At 47.4% G+C, this 22858-nt stretch overlaps 1 protein-coding gene across 1 annotated transcript; it reads left to right on the plus strand.

Moving 5' to 3' along the window:
- Nucleotides 1-603: 603 nt before the first annotated feature.
- Nucleotides 604-19246, plus strand: rp1l1a (rp1 like 1a). The gene is made up of 13 exons (XM_034297420.1): nucleotides 604-825; nucleotides 5909-6158; nucleotides 6323-6495; nucleotides 6698-6932; nucleotides 7139-7269; nucleotides 7780-7895; nucleotides 8127-8464; nucleotides 9305-13855; nucleotides 14234-14707; nucleotides 14812-15292; nucleotides 15335-15852; nucleotides 15963-16163; nucleotides 16647-19246. The coding sequence occupies exons 2-13, from the start codon at nucleotides 5928-5930 to the stop codon at nucleotides 17691-17693; spliced, it is 8496 nt and encodes a 2831-aa protein (XP_034153311.1). The 5' UTR covers nucleotides 604-825; nucleotides 5909-5927; the 3' UTR covers nucleotides 17694-19246.
- Nucleotides 19247-22858: the final 3612 nt, after the last annotated feature.

Genomic DNA, 22858 nt, shown 5'->3' on the forward strand with positions numbered 1-22858 from the left:
AGTTGTTGCGGTGCGGAATGCCTTTCGCTGAAGTTATTGGACTTCCTCTGGAATGCAGTTATCATGGTTTATAGTTTTAACAATCATAACTGCATTCCAGTAGAAGTCACTGTGCACATGTGTTGACAGAGATATGGCCAGACCTCCCACAACTGGATGGCTAGATATCAAAGCAAACCACTGTTATAAAATATGACAATCTGAATGGGACCAAGAATCTTAGATTTTACTTGATAGCTATGACTAAATCCAAGCTATATTTTCTCTAAATAAAATTTTAAACATACCCCTAAACCTTAACCCATGCCTGAAATGGCATGTTTACCCATTTTCTACATTATTATCTTCACAATTTTCGTGCTTTTTGATGTTTGAACGCATCTAGGGATGTTAGAAAACCCTTGAAAACACTACATATACTTATATCTCCGATTCTAAATGTGTTGTGTATGCTCTTTTCTTTGTTCTTCATTCTTCACTGTGCTCTTAAATGGAAGTAGTGGTTGTACAGTCAGTGTCTATTAGTTTCGGGTTAACATCTCAACCCCTTTAGCTCTTCTGTCACAGATCTCAGCTCGTTAAAGAGGCTTTGCTTTCTATCCTTAGCCTCCCCAAGTCTCTCTCCCTCCTTCCCGTGCCTGATTAGCTAGCGGGGTGGGTGGTAACCTGGAGTGTCTGCGCTAACGCTAAACACAGTCGCAGTGTGGGAAATAACGGCTAAAGGTGGACACGGCGGCTGTGTGTGGACACGCCGCTGGACAGAGCAGACAGGCAGGAATTCCTCTCAGACGGCTTCTCTCAGTTTGGATCATGTTTTCTGACTATGTGAGTAGGACGTTTGGAAGTTAGCGCCGGTGTGTACGTCAAGCTGTGTCTGTTGGGTTAGTGTGCACGGGCCTGTGGATTTCTGTGTGTGTGTATTATGCCGAAGAGTCTCTGGTTCACTTGTTGGATCCATTTGGGTGCCCAGCTGTTGAATGTGGAGAAGGAGTTTGACTGCTTTAGGTTTTTAGTTGCCATGTTATCGTCACACATACGGCCCAGTTCTCATCTGACTGGTCAACAGACCAATCAGTGAGGAAACAGATAAAAATGTGCTTATTGGTCCAGTGAGACTCAGTGCTAGCAAAACAGCACAACAACCCCAACCGTCCAGAAAAAAATAGAATAATACCAAAACTGAGCAGGGAGGGACCAATATTATTCAATGGAAAAAGGTTTTCTTTGCTGTAATGAACACACCACTGGCGAGTGAATGTGTGTGTGTGTGTGTGTATAGGATTGTGTAACACTCCGGGTGAAGGTGGGATTAAGTAGCCGGTTACAGGCTGAGGAGATGAGGTGATTCCATATTAATCCCCAGTTAAGGCCTACAAGTTAGGCACAATATAGACATAAGCGTTATTGTCGAATTCTGTCACAGCTTCAATATATCACTTAAACAGGTCATTAAATGTGGAGCAGAGGACCCCTGTTATTATACAGTCACAGTTGTCGCAGATTCAACCAGCATGTCTCTGGCAAGATGTAGAAATGGAAATGCTTCCCCTCCAGGGTCCCCAGGGACCAGAGGATGAAATTAAGGATCTCCTGGACTGGTGGGAGGAGGGGGGAGGCTTGGGGAGCACTGGGGGGCTGCTGGTTTGATAAGAGGAGGAGGATACAGTTTGGGAGTACCAGAGGGGTTACTGGTCTGTTGAGAAGAAAGGGAGAAGTGGGAGACGAGGGTTGTGGTGTTGCTGGTCTAACAAGAGGAGGAGGAGTAAAGGGAGAAAAGGTTTGCGGAGCATGTGGCGGTACTGGTCTGGATCGTCTGGTACTGGTCTGGATGTCTGGTACTGGTCTGGATGTCTGGTCTGGATCGTCTGGTCTGGTCTGGATGTCTGGTCTGGATCATCTGGTCTGGTCTGGATGTCTGGTCTGGATCATCTGGTCTGGATCATCTGGTCTGGATGTCTGGTCTGGATGTCTGGTCTGGATCGTCTGGTACTGGTCTGGATGTCTGGTCTGGTCTGGATGTCTGGTACTGGATCGTCTGGTACTGGTCTGGATGTCTGGTCTGGATCGTCTGGTACTGGTCTGGATGTCTGGTCTGGTCTGGATGTCTGGTACTGGTCTGGATGTCTGGTCTGGATCGTCTGGTACTGGTCTGGATGTCTGGTCTGGTCTGGATGTCTGGTACTGGTCTGGATGTCTGGTCTAGTCTGGATGTCTGGTCTGGTCTGGATGTCTGCTACTGGTCTGGATGTCTGGTACTGGTCTGGATCGTCTGGTCTGGTCTGGATGTCTGGTCTGGATGGTCTGGTACTGGTCTGGATGTCTGGTACTGGTCTGGATGTCTGGTCTGGATGTCTGGTACTGGTCTGGATGTCTGGTCTGGATCGTCTGGTACTGGTCTGGATGTCTGGTCTGGTCTGGATGTCTGGTACTGGTCTGGATGTCTGGTCTGGATCGTCTGGTACTGGTCTGGATGTCTGGTCTGGATCGTCTGGTACTGGTCTGGATGTCTGGTCTGGTCTGGATGTCTGGTACTGGTCTGGTCTGGATGTCTGGCACTGGTCTGGATGTCTGGTCTGGATCGTCTGGTACTGGTCTGGATGTCTGGTCTGGATCGTCTGGTACTGGTCTGGATGTCTGGTCTGGTCTGGATGTCTGGTCTGGTCTGGATGTCTGGTACTGGTCTGGTCTGGATCGTCTGGTACTGGTCTGAATGTCCCATAAGCGGAGGTGTGGGGTGTTATTTCTCTTAAGCAACTCAGTGTATCTCTCATATGTGTGTTTGTGAGTGTTTGTGTGTGTGTGATTGTGAGTGTTTGTGTGTGTGTGTTTGTGTGTGTTTGTGTATGCTACACGTCAGAGGATCAGGTGGGCTGAGGCGACAGAGGAGACTTCAGACATGTTGCCCCACTGTGTATGAAAATGTCATATTGCAGAGCCAAAACAGCTGGTTATTTCACTCAAAAGTACTTCCACATAATATGTGACTTAAATATCACATGTCTGTTATGTTCAGTGTGAAAGAAAAACTACATTCAGTGGGTTTAATAAAAAAGTTTCAGTCTATTAAAAAGGGAATCATAAAAATAAAAAAAATAAAAAAATAAAATGCAGTGAATTCACATAATTAACAACATGTATGATTTAGGTAATATTTCGAACTGTTATGGAGTCATTGGTCTTACAACTTCCGGTAGAAATGTTCAACCTGTATGACTAGGCATATGTAATGTGTTAAAGACTAGTCAGTGTGTTCAGGCCAGAGCTGATCTGAGCATGTGCGACTTGTTTACAGTCCCAAATATGATTGTCCAGCATACAGAAACACGTCTCTAAACATAGCCTGGGTTGTCCTGACTTTAGTCTCTACCTTTAGCTAGGACACAGATTTGTGTACGTAATTGAGATTAAGATTACGTGGTTGTCAGAGCTCAATTAGGAAGTTTGGTGCCATCACAGGCCGTCAACAGGTTATGAGGTGTTAAAGAATATGTCTGGCTTGTTTTCTTGTTCATTCAAACTATCATGATATGAATCCAACTTTATCGTTTCTGTTCAATCCTTAAAACTGAAAAGTAGCAGTGTGTTATATGGCCAATATACCATGGTAACGCTTTGCGTAGTGCCTGGACAGCAGTCGTGGTATATTGGTATTGTTTTGTACCGCAAACCCCGAGATGCATTATTGCTCTTACTTAACTGATTACCCACACAATTACAACAGTATTAAGTGATGCATTGTCATGCCATTGGTATCACATACCACGGTTTTCAGCCAATCAGTATTCAGGATTCGAAGCATCCGTTTTATAATCAGTCATATGCACTCTATAGCCACGGGTCAGGTGTTATCTTCCTGATTTCTGAGTCGACTGTTTGCACTGCCAAAAAGAAAAGCCAGGCAGCTGACAAGGTCCCGCCCCCAGTCAGTGGCTCTGGACAGCTTATCTTGGTGGGTGACATGGTGTCTCCACGTTTTTCATTTCCAGGAAGTTGCATGTTAAGTCAAGTCAAGTCAAATGTATTTACAAAGCACATTTAAAAACCACTTATGTCGACCAAAGTGCTGTACAGTCAAAACATATAGCCAACTAAACATATTTATAGGACATGACAAACATAAACAGAGCTTCCTACCCATTTGCAGACTCAAATGCTAAATAAAAAAGGTGGGATTTAAAAAACGTTGCTACTAGTAGAGGACATAATATATAAAGGTAGGCTTTGGTTGTGGAACAGTTAAAAACCCAGCAGCTGCATTTTGAACATGAGGAAGGCGGGACAAGGTAGACTGACAGATTCCCATATACAAAGAGTTACAATAGTCCAGACGGGAGGAAATGAACGCATGAATAAGTGCCTCTAAATCCTTAAAGGAAAGAATGGGTTTCAATTAGGCAAAGGCAACAGCATTTACTTTTGCATAGCTATGTACATTGTTGGATAGGGGCCCTAAGCTATTAACAACAACCTTGGTGGAATCTGTGGGGCCAATTACAATAACCTCTGTTTTTGTATTATTTAATTGAAGAAAGTTTTTAGCTAGCCAGTATTTAACGTCTCTAAGACAATCAGAGTGATTTCAGGGATTTATTTTCATTGGAAGGTACAACTGAGTGTCATCAGCATAATAATGGTAAGAGATGTTATATTTCTGAAAGATGGAGCCCAAGGGATGCATATATAACGAGAATAAGATAGGGCCTTGGCCAGAGCCTTGAGGTACCCCACAGGTGATTGATGCAGAAGAGGAGAAGAAGTTCCCAATATTTACAGAAAGTATTAAGGGCAGTGGAATCAAGATTAGGTTTTTTAATAAGGGGTTGGACACTGCATGTTTAAAACATGACGGGACAGTGCCAATGATGAGGCAGCTATTTAATATGGACAATATACTGGGACCAATAGGTACAATAGAAGATAGCAAGTCTGAGAAATCTAAAATAAAATCCTTATTGTATTTAGGAGGTATATATACAATTGTACATAGCATTGGACTGGACAGTTCCACCTTGATCAGCTATTCTTCGAAACGTTAGTATCAACTGACAGTGCGACACTTAAAAATTTTTTTTTTTAAAACTGCTAATCCTCCATCACGACCAGTGATTCTAGGGGAACTAAACAAATCACAGTCACTGGGAGAAAGTTCACAAAAAGGACTTAACTCATCAACGTTAAGCCATGTCTTAGACACAAACAAGAAATCTAATTCACGAGATAGAAAGAAAGAATTCAGAATAAAAGTTATGTTCGAAATAGACCTTTACCAAGGCCATTTTAATGGAGATTTGTTCGGGCAGATGGCATGCAACAGGATCGCCAGGATTCTTTGGAATGGGAATGTAGCCCAATGAACGTAAATTACAGTGGTTGATTCCTCTCTTACAAACGTGAGGCAGGTACAGCGCTGTTTGTGCTGGATCCGGAAGAATAGCTACGAGGCAGGTACGTCTCAGAGAGATGAATGGATTGCGGCAGGGACGATCTCCAGGAAACACTGAACCACTTTGCCAAGGGGTTCGTTTAATCCTGATTAATATGCCTCCTCGTTTTCCACGTTTTCTGAAGCATTTTCTCTTTTGAGAGGTGCAGTAGGGGAGCTGGCACGGACTCGCTGGTAAACAAGGGAGAGAGAACTCCTGTCCCCCTGGACTCCGACTGCGTAGATCAGCTGCGATGGCCCGAATATCGAGGAGGGCTTGGCGTTTATATACTGCGAGGAGGCGACTTGGGCAGACATGTAGACTAACAACATGAACGTACAGAGAAATTCGATGTGACGGCTCACCAAAGTACAAACTGGCCCCATCTTGAATACGCCTTCCCTGCCACCAGGTGGCGCACGATGAGTGTGTGTTAAGTATGTGTGTTATATTCTAATAGGGTTCCGTGTGTATTTCCTCTCTAGACATATTTGAGGGGGCAGTATGCGGTCAGCTGGTTTGTGGGACCTCCGTGGACCCCAGTCTAAAGATTTCACATCCCCACCCCTGCACGCCCGCTCCGCCTCTCGCCTCTCCCATGTGATTGCTGCGCCACCGGCTAAGCGAATCACCTTCTACAAGAGTGGCGACTCCCAGTTTGGAGGAGTGAAGATGGCAATCCACAAGCGCAGCTTCAAATGCTTTGAAGCACTACTGGACGACCTGTCACAGAAGGTCAGCTCCCACACACACACACACACACACACACAACCCTTGATGTGATTGTGAACCTGAGTGTGTATCTGATCTTTTCCCGTGTGTGTTTGTTTGTGTCTGTGTGTGTGTCCTTGTGTGTGTGTGTGTGTGTGTGTGTGTGGGGTGTTTGTGTGTGTGTGCAGGTGCCCCTGCCATTTGGGGTGCGTACAGTAACCACCCCTAGAGGAACTCACAGTATTAAACATCTAGAGCAGCTGGAGGACAGGGGGTGCTACCTCTGCTCTGACAGACGGCAGGCCAAACCAATCAACATGGAGCTGGCTGGCAAACGTCCCACCCTCTGGCACCACAACAGGTGAGCGTTGCTACTGTAGGAATATCTGTGTATGTATTTATAATCCTGTACGTATGACGTGTGTATATATTACCCTGTGTGCGTATGTGTGTCTTTATTAAACTGTGTGTTTGTCTATATTATCAAATGTGTGTGTGCTTGTCTGTATTATCCTCTGTGTGTGTGTGTGTGTGTGTGTGTCTGTATTATGCTGTGTGTGTAGCTACAGCCACCGAGTTCCACAGCGACCAGCAGAAGACCCTCCCCCTCCCAGTGGTCCAAGCCACATCTCTACACGGCAGCGACGCATCCTATTGGTCAGGAACAGCGACCCTTCCATGAGGAGGAGTGTAATCCTGAACCGGCGTTCAGCCCGGAGCCTCCGGGTGTTTCTGGAAGACATCTCAGAACTGATGCAGTGTCACATCAGAAAGCTCTACACACTGGAAGGACGCAAGGTAGGTTTGTGAATGCTTGGACTGACAGTGTTTAGAGCCTGATGACATGTGCAGGTGTGTTAATGTGTGTGTGTGTGTTTACACTGACAGTGTTCAAAGTCTGATGACATGTCCAGGTGTGTTAATGTGTGTGTGTGTGTTTACACTGACAGTGTTCAAAGCCTGATGACATGTCCAGGTGTGTTAATGTGTGTGTGTGTGTTTAGATTGACAGTGTTCAAAGCCTGATGACATGTCCAGGTGTGTTGGTATGTGTTGGTCGGGAGCCTTTCAGACCACTTCTGCTGGAATATGTGACAAAGAACTCTGAGCAGAAACTACCTGGACTGGGGACAAGGTTAGTACTGTATATATAAACTACCTGGACTGGGGTTGGGGTTAGTACCACATATATAAACTACCTGGACTGGGGTTGGGGTTAGTACCACATATATAAACTACCTGGACTGGGGTTGGGGTTAGTACCACATATATAAACTACCTGGACTGGGGTTGGGGTTAGTACCACATATATAAACTACCTGGACTGGGGTTGGGGTTAGTACCACATATATAAACTACCTGGACTGGGGTTGGGGTTAGTACCACATATATAAACTACCTGGAATGGGGTTGGGGTTAGTACCACATATATAAACTACCTGGAATGGGGTTGGGGTTAGTACCACATATATAAACTACCTGGACTGGGGTTGGGGTTAGTACCACATATATAAACTACCTGGACTGGGGTTGGGGTTAGTACTGCAAATAGATACTACCTGTACTGGGATATTAATCGTATCTATTTCATTCTCTTCTGCGACTACTTTGTGTCATATCTATTGGTTACTTGATTGATGAACAGATCACCTGGCAACGGGGCCCGTTCTCCTGGCAACGGGGCCCGTTCACCCGGTAACGGTCACGGCGCTCGGTCACGGTCTAGTGTCTGCAGTGAAGGACTTGAGAGCAAGAGGAATGGTAGGTCATGGTGTGTGTGGGAGTGTGTGTGAGTAGTAGCGGGTGCGTGCGTGTTCTTATTGAATATCAATTGAACGTTTCCGGTATTTTTGTTTAACAAATTGCCCACACACCAACATGCTGTCTCTCTCTCTCCCTCCCTCCCTCCCTCTTTTTCTCAATCTTTCTCTTTGTCTCTCGTTTCCTCTGTTTCTTCGTCTCTGATCTTTCTATCTCTCCCTCACCCGGTAGTGAACTTTGGTCTGGAGACTAAGAAGAGCATCATCCACCCTCGCTCAGACTCCTCCAATCGCTCCACCCGTTTCTCTCTGTCGTCTGAGAAGTCCTATCCCAACGGTCTCAGCACCTGTCCCCACTCACACGGCGGCCGGGAGGCGGTGCTGAACGACGACATAGAGAAGCGCGTCCTGGTCAACAAAGATGGCAGCCTCTCCGTGGAGATGAGAGTGCGCTTCCGTCTCCACAGTGACGAGACTGTCCAGTGGTCCACGGAGATTAAGAAGTCTCCGCCTGACTCTCTGACCAATGACTGCTGTCCTCTCAGGGAAGGCCAGCCCCGCTACTTACAGGTACGCTTAGTATGTATTTTTCAAACTTGGTTGTAGGGCCATGTGATCAGGCCATCGTCTATGGTGATGGTTAATGTTTTGTTACATTACATTTGTGCTGCTGCAGTCTGACAATGTAGAACAGTGCAGGGCAGTGGGACACCAAACAGAGGCCTCTTCCCTGTTTGGCATAGCCTAGCTCAACACGTTCTGTATGTGGAAGTTAGACTGTTGATCTAATGCACAGGAATAATGTATGCAGATTGGGAAATGGGCGGCGAGCACAATGCAGGCCACAATGTGTAGCGCAGGACGTGTTGTATTTGTCCTATACTCTCTCATGATCGACCGTCAAATGAATCCAGCGGAGTTCCATTTAAGAAAGTTGTCATTTGTGAAATAATAATGAGAGAACAAACAATTGCAAGATAGACTAATTAAATAGATTTTCAACACTAAGTTTAAACAAACCTGATATGTTTTTGATATACCAGATTCTAGGCATAAATCGCTTGAATTCACAGAACGATTCCAAAAAACATAGCTATACGGTACTAAGAAAACAGTGGTAGCAAATTTTAACTTTAATAGGATATTTCAAATATTGCCAATATGTTTAAAATGTATGAGGAGTCATGTCAGGTCTCATAAACAACTTTATTTAGAATATGTCACAAATTAAAGATACATATCTAATCAAAGGGAAAAACAAATTGATCATACAAAAGAAACAAATGAGCTAACAACATGTTATATAATCTTTATATAAATGCCCTTGTCCTATTGAACTAACATTAATATACAAATTATATTCATCTTAGTTCACTTGACAAATGCGATCTGTTGTTTTGTTTTCCACAGCAGGGCCAATCAGAAAGTTACTTGGACCCTGACTCTGACTCTTGTGTTGTTGAAACTGCTGACTATGCCCCCAAGCCTCCACCGCGCCTCCTGGAGGAGCCCCCGCCCCACTGCGCCTGCTGCTACCAGCGACAGGCCGGGGAGTACGACATCTGGGAGAACCCCGCCCACATTCAGACCTCTAAACACTCCCACACCAGGGTTAGACACACCCATTCCTCCAGCTCCTCCTCCTCCTGTCGCTCCAGCAGGGTGGTGAGGAGGCGGGCGATTCACAGGGAGGGCTCAGAGCGCGGAGGGGTCGTCCAGGAGTGCTGTGTCAGGGAGGAGGTGCAGCGACGGGTGGAGATGGAGAGGGACGGAGGGATGGTGGTGTGTACGGTGAGTCGCAGCTGCAGCCGCAGTGAGCTTAACCTGAGTGGCACAGACAACCAAGGGGAGGAGCGACCTCTGTCTAACTCCTCCCACGTGCTCCAGGCACTTCAGGAAGATGTGGATGAGCTACCTCCCAGCGCCTCAAGCTGCTGCCATCAAAACCCCCCTCAGCACCACCTCACTTTGACCCCGCAACCTCTCAGCCACGTGTCCACTCCCACCAGCGAGAGACACATCCCTGCCCTCACCCCTAACCCACCAGGAAAGGAAGGGAGAGAGGGGGGAGAGGAGCGGAGTGAGAATGGCGAGGGGAGGGCAAGTGGAGCCTCCTCGCAGCGTTCCTGCTCCTGCTGCGGAGGAGAAGCTGCCTCTCAGGCCGATCAGGACAGAGCAGCCAGCCAAGCCTCCCACACATCCAGATCCTCCCAGAGATCCAGATCCTCCCAGAGATCCAGATCTCCCTCGAACAGAATCAGGATCCCCGTGGCTCCCGAGGAGGGTGATGATGAAGACGAGGACGAGGAGAAAGAGAGGGCGGTCAGCGTTATGTCCACTCACACCGGCCTCTCCGGTGACTCGGGGGGGACCATCGGGTCCGGGGGCTCTGTGGGGTCCAGGGCGTGTCCACACTGTGGGGGGTGTGGCCAGGGTTCCAGCCCTACGTCTGGCGCCTCACATTGGTCACACTGTTCAAAGCGGTGTGAGGATGAGAGGTCAGGGAGCGGACTCTCAGGTGGTTCAGGTGAGTCCGGTTGCTCTCAGAGGACCAACAGGTCAAACTGTACACGTTGCTATGAAGAGGGACAGGCACCCAGCGGAATGTCCCACCTTTCTCCCAGGGACGTAGAGGAGGACGCGGCAGAGGACAGTGGGAAGGAGGCAGAGGAGGAGAGTGGAGAGAAGGGCAAGGAGGGGGAGAAAGAGGAGGGAGAATCGAGTGCCCTTTCAGCCAAAACCTCCTCTCCAGTCAGAACCGGCCGTAAGGCTTCAGAATGCCCTGCAGACATTGGTCAAGAGATGGGGGGAGATGAGAAAGGGGGAGAGGGTGAGGGGGAAGAGGGTGTAGCGCACAGGTCGGCAAGTAGCATGTCGGCTAAATCAAAGCTCTCAACCAAGTCCAGCCGGTCTCATAAATCCAACTGTAGCAAAGCAGAAAGGCCCCCATCCCTGAACTCACCAGAGGCCCCAGCTACTGAAGAGGCTGCAGACGAGGTCGGAGAACAGAGAGCATCAAGCGCCACATCAGCTAAGTCCAACCTCTCATCCAAGTCCAGCCGATCTCATAAGTCTACCTGCAGTAGGAATGTAAGGGCAGTTTCCCCCGGCTCACAGACACCAGAGGCTACCGAACCCTCCCGAGATGGAGAGACAGAAGAAAGACCAGCAAGCCCCTTATCGGCTAAATCCAACCTCTCAGCCAAGTCTGGCAAGTCTCACAGGTCCACCTATAACAAAGCAGATGGGTCCACCAAAGCATCGGGTGGAGCGGCACCTCTCACTTCTAAAGAAGATGCTGCTGAGGACACAGGAGGAGCAGCAGAGACCGCCCCCAGTGCTACGTCAGCTAAAACGAATACTTCAGCGACAAATAGCAGCAGATCTCATAGATCGGCCTGCAGTCACAGGTTAGGAGCTACTTCTGCCAGGTGTGAAACAACCAGTGTACCTGCTGTTGAGAGAACAGGAGAAGGAGGGGTAGAGGGAGATAAATCACAGGAGGGGTCAGAGAGCTCCGTGTCAGCGAAATCTAACGCCACAGGAACGACCTGTAAGTCTCAAAAGTCCAACTGTAGCAAAGCAGAAAGGTTCCCCTGCCTGAACTCACCAGAGGCCCCAGCTACTGAAGAGGCTGCCGACGAGGTCGGAGAACAGAGAGCATCAAGCGCCACATCAGCTAAGTCCAACCTCTCAGGCAAGTCCAGCCGATCTCATAAGTCTACCTGCAGTAGGAGTGGTAGAGCTGTCTCGCCAAAGCCAGCAGCGTCTGAAACCCCGGTCAACGAAACAGCCGAGCGAGTGGAGAGAGCAGCGAGTGCCATGTCAGCGAAGTCGCATACATCCACCTGCAGTGCAGAAGGACACACTTCCCCGAACTCAGTGGAGGCACCGGTGACGGAACCAGAACCTGCAGGAGTGGATGAGGGAGGGGAGAGATCGGCGAGCGCCATGTCAGCCAAAACCGCTTCTTCGGCGAAGTGTGGTAGGCATCAGAGGTCGGCCTGCATGGGCGGCACTAGAGGCATCTCTCCAAAGCCAGCCGCTTGTGGAACTCCAGTCGAGGCTCCAGGTGAGGGAGAGGGGCCAGAGGGTGCCATGTCAGCTGAAATCAGTGCTTCTGGGAAGACAGCCGTGAACGAGGAGAAGGTGGACGATGCAGCAGCTGCAGGAGACACGGCGGAGAGACCAGCTAGCGCCGTCTCAGCTAAAACCACTGCTTCAGTCAAGTCCGCCAGGGCTCACAGGTCGACCTGCAGCAGGAGGGCAGCGGCTCCAAACCCCAAACCTGCTGATATCCCTAGTGTTGAAACGACTGGAGGAGATGAGGTCAAAGAGGAGAAGGAGAGACCAGAGAGTGTCAGGTCAGCTAAATCTAAAGCTACAGCAAAGTCCTGCAAATCTCACAGGTCCACTTGTGGTGGATGTACTAGAATTACTGCTCCAGTGGCTCGAGATATACCGGTCATCGAGACAACAGTTGAAAAAGAAGAGGGAGACCAGGAGGGAGAGACCACAGAGGAGAGACCAGCCAGTGTCATGTCAGCTAAATCCAACGCCTCTGTCAAGTCCAACACGTCTCAAAACTCCAGTAGTAGTAGAAAGGCAGGAAGTCCGACGACTGGAGCAGCCGTTGCTGAGACCACTGGAGGAGATGGGAATGGACCAGATGCTCCGGTTAAGACTGGGAAGTCCACCTGTAACGGCGTTACCACAGCTCTTTCTCCAGCTCCTACAACCTCAAAAATCCCTGTCATTGAAACCACAGAGGTTGACGGGGAGGGAGGGAAAACAGGGAGACCAGCTAGCGCCCTATCGGCTACATCCCAAAAGTCTGCTACATCGCAGAAGTCTAACGGCAGCAATAGAATTATGTTCCCGCATCTGAAAAAAGAGAGATGTGCTAGCCCTGCCTGCAGCACCAGAAGAGATGGCGTTGTGAGAGAAAGTGTCAAGTCTGCCGCGTGCACTAAACCCCAGAGTAAACTAGACTGTTCCGCCATCAGACCAGTTTCTAGAGCGTCAGATGCAGATGTTAAATCAACCAGACAAGCGCTGGCTGACATCACTGATACGGCAAACGAGGCGTCTCAGAGTCAAGGCGCCGGACACTCCATGAGCAAAACTGACCTCAGAGATGATTATGCCAGAGATAATGTCGACGATAAGAAAACAGCCAGTGTACACTCAAAGAGCGCTGCTAAAGCAACACACGGAGACTCCAGGGCTGTGTCCCAGGGCTCCTCCCGCCCCACCAAGTCCGAGGTGAAAGTTCACAAACCGAGTGATGCCAAGGAAGAGGAGAGGCCCAAAACTAGCTCTTCCGGCTTCCTGCAAGTGAATGGTCAAGGCCACAGGGCCAGAGCACAGAGCGACACAAGCAGTGTTCATTCTGGGAAAACCTCCAAGACTGAGAAAACAGTGATAGAAGAGAACCCAAGAACAAAATCCTCTCAAACACGAAACGCAGGTCCCCCTAAAGTCTCCAAAACCACCGTCCAGTCTCAGAAGGCAGACATCATTGACAGCCTCCTCTCACGATCCCTGTCAGCCGCAGACCTGCTCAGAGACAACATAGCCGCCTCGTGTCCATCCAGCTCTGCATGGTCGAAGGTTAGCCTCTCTGAGAACGGAAAGATACAGAAGACCAGAAATCCCAGGAAGGAAGAGGTGGAGCTAGAGGATCTGGATCCCCTCTGTCTGCCAAATACCTCTCCAAATGATGTTGTGAGTGATTGGCTGAGAGGAATCCCTGCAGACAGCGGCATGGAAAACCCAGAAGATGAAATGAATGAGACAACTGAAGAAACAGAAGTAAAGGATGAGGAGAAAGGAGGAGAGGAGACAGGGGCACAGGAAGGAGAGGAGACAGTGGTACAGGAAGGAGAGGAGACAGAGGAGAACGGGGTAGAGGAGACAGAGGTACAAGAAGTTGTGGAGACAGAGGAGAAAGAAGGAGAGGAGACAGAGGTACAAGAAGGAGAGGAGACAGAGGAGAAAGGAGAGGAGACAGAAGAGAAAGGTGGAGACGAGACAGAGGTACAAGATGGAGAGGAGACAGAGGAACAAGAAGGAGAGGAGACAGAGGTACAAGAAGGAGAGGAGACAGGGGAGAAAGAAGGAGAGGAGACAGGGGTACAAGAAGGAGAGGACACAGAGGAGAAAGAAGGAGAGGAGACAGAGGTACAAGATGGAGAGGTGACAGAGGAACAAGAAGGAGAGGAGACAGAGGAAAAAGGAGAGGAGACTGAGTTGCAAGGAGAGGAGACAGAGGAAAAAGCAGGAGAGGAGACTGAGGTGCAAGAAGGAGAGGAGACAGAGGAAAAAGGAGGAGAGGAGACTGAGGGAAAAGGAGAGGAGACTGAGGTGCAAGAAGGAGATGAGACAGAGGAAAAAGCAGGAGAGGAGACTGAGGTGCAAGAAGGAGAGGAGACAGAGGAAAAAGGAGGAGAGGAGACTGAGGAAAAAGGAGAGGAGACTGAGGTGCAAGAAGGAGATGAGACAGAGGAGAAAGGAGGAGAGGAGACAGACGAGAAAGGAGAGGAGACAGAGGAGAAAGGAGATGCGAACATGTCTGAAATAAGACAGCCAGAAGAGGAAGTACAGGATGCCGCCAAAGAGGAGGAAATTGCAGAAGGGGAGGGAGAGTGCTCTGAGTGTGCTGACCCTGTCCCACTCACCAGTATCAGCACGCCCTCTGGTCCTTACCACCTGGGCCTGAGTAAAGAGCTTCCCCTGAGCTGTCACTCCTCTGTAGCGGTGATGAAGGTCCTACTGAGTCCTACGATAGGCCGATGCCACTCCCTACCAGAGGTATTGCAGCAGGTCTACTCATTCTATTGTACGTGTTGTAAGTTCCTGCAGTCGTGCTCACATACATCACAGTTCATTTCTGTCACCTGTCTGATTTCCTCCAGATAAGTCCAGTGTACGGACGCAGACTGAGCTCCTCAGCCAAGGGTCTGCTGGACTGTCTGGCCCAGCTGCAGCTCATCGACCCGCCCCCTCCTCCAGCTGCAGGTCCCAGTCCAGACAGAGATCACCGCTACCAGAAGGTCATGAGTATACTAGAGTCACTGTGGTTGTCTAAACCCTACCCTGGGGAGGGAGAGGGAGAGAGGGAGGAGAAGGAAGTACAAGGGAAGGAGGTGGGAGGGGAAAAAGAAAGGCTAAAAGACTCTGGTGTGGACCTCAGTTCCGGCTCCGCTGGGTCGGGTGGTTCTGGGAAGAGCCGACCAGATGACATCACAGCGGCTGACTTCACTCCCATTGTGGAGGAAGAGGCAGAGGGAGGTGAGGTGGGGGCAGAAGGAGGTGAAGGGGAGGAAGCGGGAGGTGAAGTGGAGCCAGAAGGAGGTGAAGGGGAGGCAGAAGGAGGTGAAGGGGAGGAAGAGGGAGGTGAAGGGGAGGAAGAGGGAGGTGAAGGGAAGGCAGAGGTAGGTGAAGTGGAAGTGGAGGAAGGTGAAGTGGAGGCAGAAGAAGGTGAAGGGGAGGCAGGGGGAGGTGAAGCGGAGGCGGAGGGAGGTGAAGCGGAGGCGGAGGGAGTTGAAGCGGAGGCAGAGGGAGGTGATGTGGAGGCAGAGAAAGCAGCATCCGCAGAGATGCTTTCTGACGCAGTAGCCCCAGACATTGCCAGCCGGGTGCAGAGAAGTCCAGAAAATGATGAGGTGATCCCGGACTCTCCCCTTGGGAGAGGAGAACCACTGCAGACGCCGGAGAGCCTCAAAGCCAGCAGGAGCCCCTGCTCTTCAGACAGCATGGCATACAAGTCCCCAACGGACACAGAGAGAGACACCACCGAGGACAACACTAGTTCAGGGACACCACCTTCAGTTCAGCGAGCGCCACTCACCAAACGTGTCTCTCAGGACCCTGACCCGGTCTGGGTTCTCAACCTGCTGAAGAAGCTGGAGAAACAGTTCATGACCCACTACATAGACGCCATGGCTGAGTTCAAGGTACCGAAACAACAACTTCAACGTCATTGATAACCATCATCTTCACTTAAACTGTGACGGTGCATTTTGTTTCAACAAATGTTCCTGATAATACTGTTGTGTTTGTTCAGGTGCGTTGGGACCTGGATGACAACGCAATGCTGAATGCCATGATCACTGAGCTGAAAGACGAGGTGAAGAACAGGATCCAGAAGAGCATTGACCGAGAGCTAAGGAAGATCCAGGGGAGGGCAGGGCGGGTGGGCAAGCCACGCCCCCCTATTCTGTCCCGGGAATCATCCGCGACAGACCAGAGGAGGCGGAGGCTAAAGGTGGGAGGAGACATCTTCTGAGGTTTCTAATTCACCCCTGAAATTAGTGATTGTATTGCTCTTCTAGTTGAACAGCTTATTTTCTGTTATCTGTTCATAAGCAACTGCTTGCTAAGATTAGGGTTAGGTTAGGATTAGATTAACATTTAGGGTAAAGGTTATGTTCAGGGTTAGGATAAAAGTAAAAGATATGGTAAGTGTAAGTAGTTGGTTAAAATGTTACTGATAATCTATCGATAATCTGTAGAAAATCTACAGAAACAGCTTTGGGAAACACTCTCAAAACAGTGTTACCCTTTTTTTACATATTTATCCCTACTTCGGTTTGTAACATGATTAAACACGAATTTTGATATTGTAGTATCACCTGATGTGCACCCAGATATCCATGAATCAGGAGTGTTAACATTCAGCCGCATCGACAGCGGTGACGGCTTCCAGCTCCAAATGTCTTCGTAACACACTTTGACTGTGACTTTCAAGGTGATGAAGGTCCACTCGGTGAACCAGAGCGACGGGGAACAGGGATCGGGCGCGGACGTCAGTGACCAGCGCAGCGAGGGCGAGGACGAGTACTGCCCCTGCGACACCTGCGTGCGGAAGAAAGCGGAAGCCCAGCAGATGAAAATGGAGGCCATGGTCACAACGGCGCCTGTGATCATGGCGTTTGACCTGCGTAAGATCCTGATGATGAAGAAAGACCCAGAGCCTACGGCGCCCCCTAGCCCCATGGAGGGGAAGAACAACAACCAGGAGGAGACAGAGGAGGAGACAGAGGATGCTATGCCAACTGTTGTCATAGAGGAAACGATCCCAGAGGAGGATGAAGAGGGGGAAGAGGAGAAAGGGCAGGAGGAGATAGATGAGGAAATAGAAGCTGAAGATCTGGAGGATGAAGAGGTGGAGGAAACTGGGCAGGAGGAGGAGGAGGATGCAGGGGAAGGAGAGGCAGGAGGTGAAAGTGCAGCTGAAGCAGTAGATGATGAAACTGAGGTGGGGGAAGGATCAGCTGAGGAGGAGACTGCAGGAGATACAGACAACGCTAAAGAGGAGACAGAGGAGGGAGGGTCAAGAGGAGAGGAGGGAGGATCAGGAGGAGAGGAGAACAATGTGGTTTCTGAATTGAAGGTGGGGGAAGACGAGGGTGAGACAGGGGGAGGACAGGAGGAGACTCCCGAAGCGGAAGGTAATGTGGAGGGAGGAGAGGAGGTGATGCAGGAGGAGGAGTTAAAACCTGAAGAAGAAAAGAGTGAAGCGACTGAGAGAGAGAGACAAATCCCTGTGATCCACCAGATGACCAGAACATCTGTGGAGTCCCAGCCAGGATCTTTGGAGAACATGGACCCAGTTTCAACAATGTCCTCCTTAATTCCCGTAAAACCAAAGAAAACTAGCACTGATGGACACAAGATGGCATCTACAGGTGAGGGTTCTGGGGGGAAAGGTCAGCGGAGGAGCCGTTCACCAGCGAGAACCAAACGCAGAAAACCCAGAGACAGGCATATAGAGCCAGAAGAACTAGACATGTAATCCTGACAGGACATAGAACTGGACATCAAGTGTCTGTAACCACTGCAGGACAGATAACTGGACGTCCTAGATCTTTAGGTGTTACATAACAGTCACATCAAGCACTTTATAATCCCATCTCCGGGTTAGGAATATCCAGACCGGAGGGACTGGAAAGATGAAGGTAGATTCTGCCAAGTCTGAGGACAGAATGGCATACACTGGTTGTTTTTATTGAAGGATTTAACTGAAACTTGAAACAATCCTAACATTATACAATCCATAAGATGTGTAAAAATTGCATTTGTATATTTCTAGGAACTATGTGTATTTATGTATGATGATATTTTCATTGAGGCCTGTGCATTGTGTACTGCATGAGGATGCGAGTGTTTGTGTCTCTGAATAGGTGTGACGTCAAACACACCCCGGAGCAGTTTTACCTGAACAGGGGCCCATGCAGAGACCAAGTCCTCATATTAAGGCCTGAAATATGGTTTCGTTTCAAAAGCACTGCTCTAAGGACACCCAGAATATAGACACTAGCACAGGTCTACTGGACCTCACATGAAGGGTAGTTTCACATAGCCCTAACATATACCTCCCAGTGGCTGTAGGCATGAGGGGAATGTATTCAGAGTAACAACCACACAATATATGTCTGAGATACAGGATAAGCACCACACCATGTACTTTTTAGGATTACTGTAGGGTTATTACAAAGCTCAGTGTCGGGGTGTCAATGTTGAAATCTCAGGGACTCTGGACAGCAGGGTTGTGTAACGTACAGTGATGCGCATGGATGGACCTTTAATATATGTCTATAGCATCTTATAGGATGCACACATAGCCTACAATGGATTGTACCCGAGCCCACATCTCATTGTTTAACCAGCAGCCCTTTTCCCCATGGCCAGATTAACTCACTGGTTCATTTGCTCACTGCAGTGCATTCGCTTTTCAGACATTGTGGAGTTGCACACTTTGTGTGTCGCTGTGTAACTGGTTCTTGGGTCACGTTGTTGCTCTCAGGGTTGTTGTTGTGTGTCATTGGAGGTCACACCCAAGCTAGCCAGGTATTTAACCAGGGTAATCACAGGGAGGTAGCCAGGAATATAACCAGGGTAATCACAGGGAGGTAGCCAGGAATATAACCAGGGTAATCACAGGGAGGTAGCCAGGAATATAACCAGGGTAATCACAGGGAGCAAGCCAGGAATATAACCAGGGTAATCACAGGGAGCAAGCCAGGAATATAACCAGGGTAATCACAGGGAGCTAGCCAGGTATTTAACCAGGGTAATCACAGGGAGCTAGCCAGGAATATAACCAGGGTAATCACAGGGAGCTAGCCAGGAATATAACCAGGGTAATCACAGGGAGCTAGCCAGGAATATAACCAGGGTAATCACAGGGAGCAAGCCAGGAATATAACCAGGGTAATCACAGGGAGCTAGCCAGGAATATAACCAGGGTAATCACAGGGAGCAAGCCAGGAATATAACCAGGGTAATCACAGGGAGCAAGCCAGGAATATAACCAGGGTAATCACAGGGAGCTAGCCAGGAATATAACCAGGGTAATCACAGGGAGCAAGCCAGATATATAAGTACAGTAATCCCAGGGAGCTAGCCAGTTATATATATGACAGTAATCACAGGGAACTAGCCAGTTATATATATGACAGTAATCACAGGGAACTAGCCAGGTGTTTAAATCACAATAATCACATAATCTACTCAAGACTGAAACTACTGCAATGCCTTCCTGCAACCATGGTGACAAGAGAGTGGAGGGAGAAAGTCTATTATTCATGTCATTGTCAATGGTACAGCTGGTATGGCTGTTTTTTTGTATGGCTGTTTTTTTGTATGGCTGTTTTTTTGGGAGAAACTCACTGAGAGTTTTTAATGTATTTGGATGTATTGCTTAATCTTTCCAAACAGACACCTTTCAGGACATTTCCAAATTATTCCTGTTAAATAAAACAGTAGTGACATTTTCTAGGCATTGGTCATTAAAATGGCCTGACTACAGTGAAAGGAGTGTCCACTGTCATCATCCTTCAGGCATTTGTCATAAAATGTGTTACAAGGTTTTTATTCCAACAACAATGTTATGTTGAATATATATATTTGCGGATTCTATAAATATATATTGGGTATATTTATGGATTTGGTGAAACAGGATGTGCTTTGACCATTGTAGTTCTGGGTAAAGATTTCTTATCTATCTATATATGTACTGCATTTCGTTATACGGTACTTGTTCAATGACAAGTTTAATCTAATCTAATATATATAGAGAGAGATAGAGATGCTGTTGTGTAAAATACAGTTAGGTCTGGAAATATTTGGACACAATATTCATCATTTGAAACAACCAAGTTGCAATTGAAGTGCAGACTTTCAGCTTTAATTCAAGTTAGCTTTAATACAAAAATATTTTATAAAACATTTAGGAATTGCAACCATTTTCATACAGTCCCCTTATTTCAAGGGATCAAATGTAATGATGCTTTGTCAGGCCTTTACTGCAGCTGTCTTCAGTGGTTGTTTGTTCCTGGATCCTTCTGCCTTAAGTTTCGTCTTCAGCAAGTGAAATGCAAGCTCGATTGGGTTGAGATCAGATGATTGACTCGGCCATTGCAGAATTTTCCACTTCTTTGCCTTCAAAAACTCCTGGGTTGCTTTCGCAGTATATTTTTGGTCCTTGTCCATCTGTAAAGTGAAGCGCCATCTAATCCACTTCGCTGAATTTGGCTGAATCTGAGCAGACAATATATCCCTCCAGACCTCAGAATTCATCTGGCTGCTTCTGTCTTCTGTCACATCATCAATAAACACTAGTGACCCAGTGCCATTGGAAGAAGTCATGCATGCCCATGCCATCACACTGCCTCCACCGTGTTTTACAGATGATGTGGTATGATTTGGATCATGAGCCGTTTCAAGCCTTCTCCATACTTTCTTCTTCCCATCATTCTGGTACAGGTTGATCTTAGTTTCATCTGTCCAAAGAATGGTTCCAGAACTGGGATGGCTTTTTCTGATGTTTTTTGGCAAAGTCTGGCCTTTCTATTTTTGAGGCTTATGAATTGTTTGCACCTTGTGGTGAACCCTCTGTATTTGCTCTCATGAAGTATTCTCTTTATGGTAGACTTGGATAATAGCCCACACCTGTCCATGAAACAGCTTTTAAGTCAATTGGCCAATTACTTTTGGCCTCTTGAAAAATAGGGGGCTACATACTAAAGAGCTGTAATTATTAAACCCATTCTCCAATTTGCATGTGAATACCCTCAAATTAAAGCTAAGAGACTGCACTTTATGCCAATATTCATTATTTAACTGTAGCTTGAATATATTTTGGTAAACTGCGAAATAAAAAAACTTGTGTCAGTGTCCAATTATTTCTAGACCTACAGTAACTGTATATTTCTACCGGGTTAAAGTACAGATCTGCACCACTTGAGCCATTTGAACACAGCCCATGATTCTCTCAGGCTCAGATGCTAAGGATGTTTTTATTGTTCGGCCAGGCCTAATTTCATATTGGTTGGTTGGTGTGACGCTGGGGATGTGTCTGATGTTGCTATTGGTCTGTTTGGCTGTCAGTTTTCTTCTGTGACATACCCTTAGGAACATCATGTAACCAAGTAAGGTTTTACAATAAAGAACCTAATGTATGATGTTAATTTAACGTCAGTAACAAAATAAAATGTTTTAAAGTACAAGATTTTCTACTGAAATGCATTGCTTGTGTTTTCAAAGATTCCTTGCAGAATTTCCTTGTGGTTCACAAACTTTTTCAGTTACTGTACCACCAACAGAATTTTGCTCTGCTCGGGAGTACCCACTCATGATTTGCTAGTAATTTTACCATGGTGTCATGAGTTTTCTCAAGTACCCCCTGTGGAATGACCATTTTAGATAACTGTACCTATTTTGGAAAGGGTCTAGTTTTAATGAAGACTTTATGGCGTGCCCTATACAACCTCTATAAGGTGTTCTTCGTAACATGGATAGATGTCCGGCTTGTCAGCTTTAGGTACCAGCAGCCCACATGCCCCATGGCTATTAGGCCACAGGATCTGAAGCAGCTCAGTCACTTTGAAGACCGCAGCATCCACGTCACTGTAATCCTCCACCTGTGTGTGTGTGCGCGCGTGTGTGGAGATTGAGGTTACATTACATCACAGCCCAATCCAGGGTGTAACCTGACAATCACAAAGCACTATGCCAGGTATAGTACAGGTTATGTCAGTTTTACATAAATGATACTGTTTTTGCTATGAGGCACACTTTCACAGTTTTTCCGATAAATACTCTTGAGATGCCACCATACACGAAATGCCTATGTTAAGTTTGGATTCATTTCATAAAACAAGAGGATGTGCCGAGGTCTCTCATGTATGCCAGGTGTAAGTAAACATGCGTTTCAGAAATTGTGTAGACAATAGGTTGATATAACTGAACAAAAAAAAAACTCCCCACTGAGTCCTGTCAAAATAGTATTCTCAAACAACAACAAAAAATCTAGGTCACAGTTTTTTATATTTTGGCAAACACTAACAATAGGAGAAGATATAACCATTTGACAACTCCATTTTATGGCAGCCATATTGAAGCCTTCTCAGACAGATTTAACAATAGCAGCACATTCTCTCAGTCTCTCTTTTTTATTTTTAAAGCTAATGAACGGGCAAACGGAATGCTTGGAGACAACAAAATGGCACCCGGTTGGAACTCTGTAGCTGGCCAAAGTCTCTTTGGCTCTGGATCCAGAAGCAGATAACTGTTTTTCTTAACATTTGACTGCCCTCTAGTGTTTCCTTGATGTCATGATTATACATGTACTCTGGGTCCTATTCAGACTGTCGACATAACATAGGTGAACCAATGTCGACTTAACATGGACTCAATGTCGACTTAACATGGACTCAGGTGAACCGTTGTCGACTTAACATGGACTCAAGTGAACCGATGTCGACTTAACATGGACTCAAGTGAACCGATGTCAACTTAACATGGACTCAAGTGAACCGATGTCGACTTAACATGGACTCAAGTGAACCGATGTCGACTTAACATGGACTCAAGTGAACCAATGTCAACTTCACATGGACTTAAGTGAACCAATGTCAACTTAACATGGACTCAAGTGAACCAATGTCAACTTAACAT

The sequence above is a fragment of the Esox lucius genome, chromosome 15 (assembly GCF_011004845.1).
Source record: "Esox lucius isolate fEsoLuc1 chromosome 15, fEsoLuc1.pri, whole genome shotgun sequence".
NCBI classification, from domain to species: domain Eukaryota; kingdom Metazoa; phylum Chordata; class Actinopteri; order Esociformes; family Esocidae; genus Esox; species Esox lucius.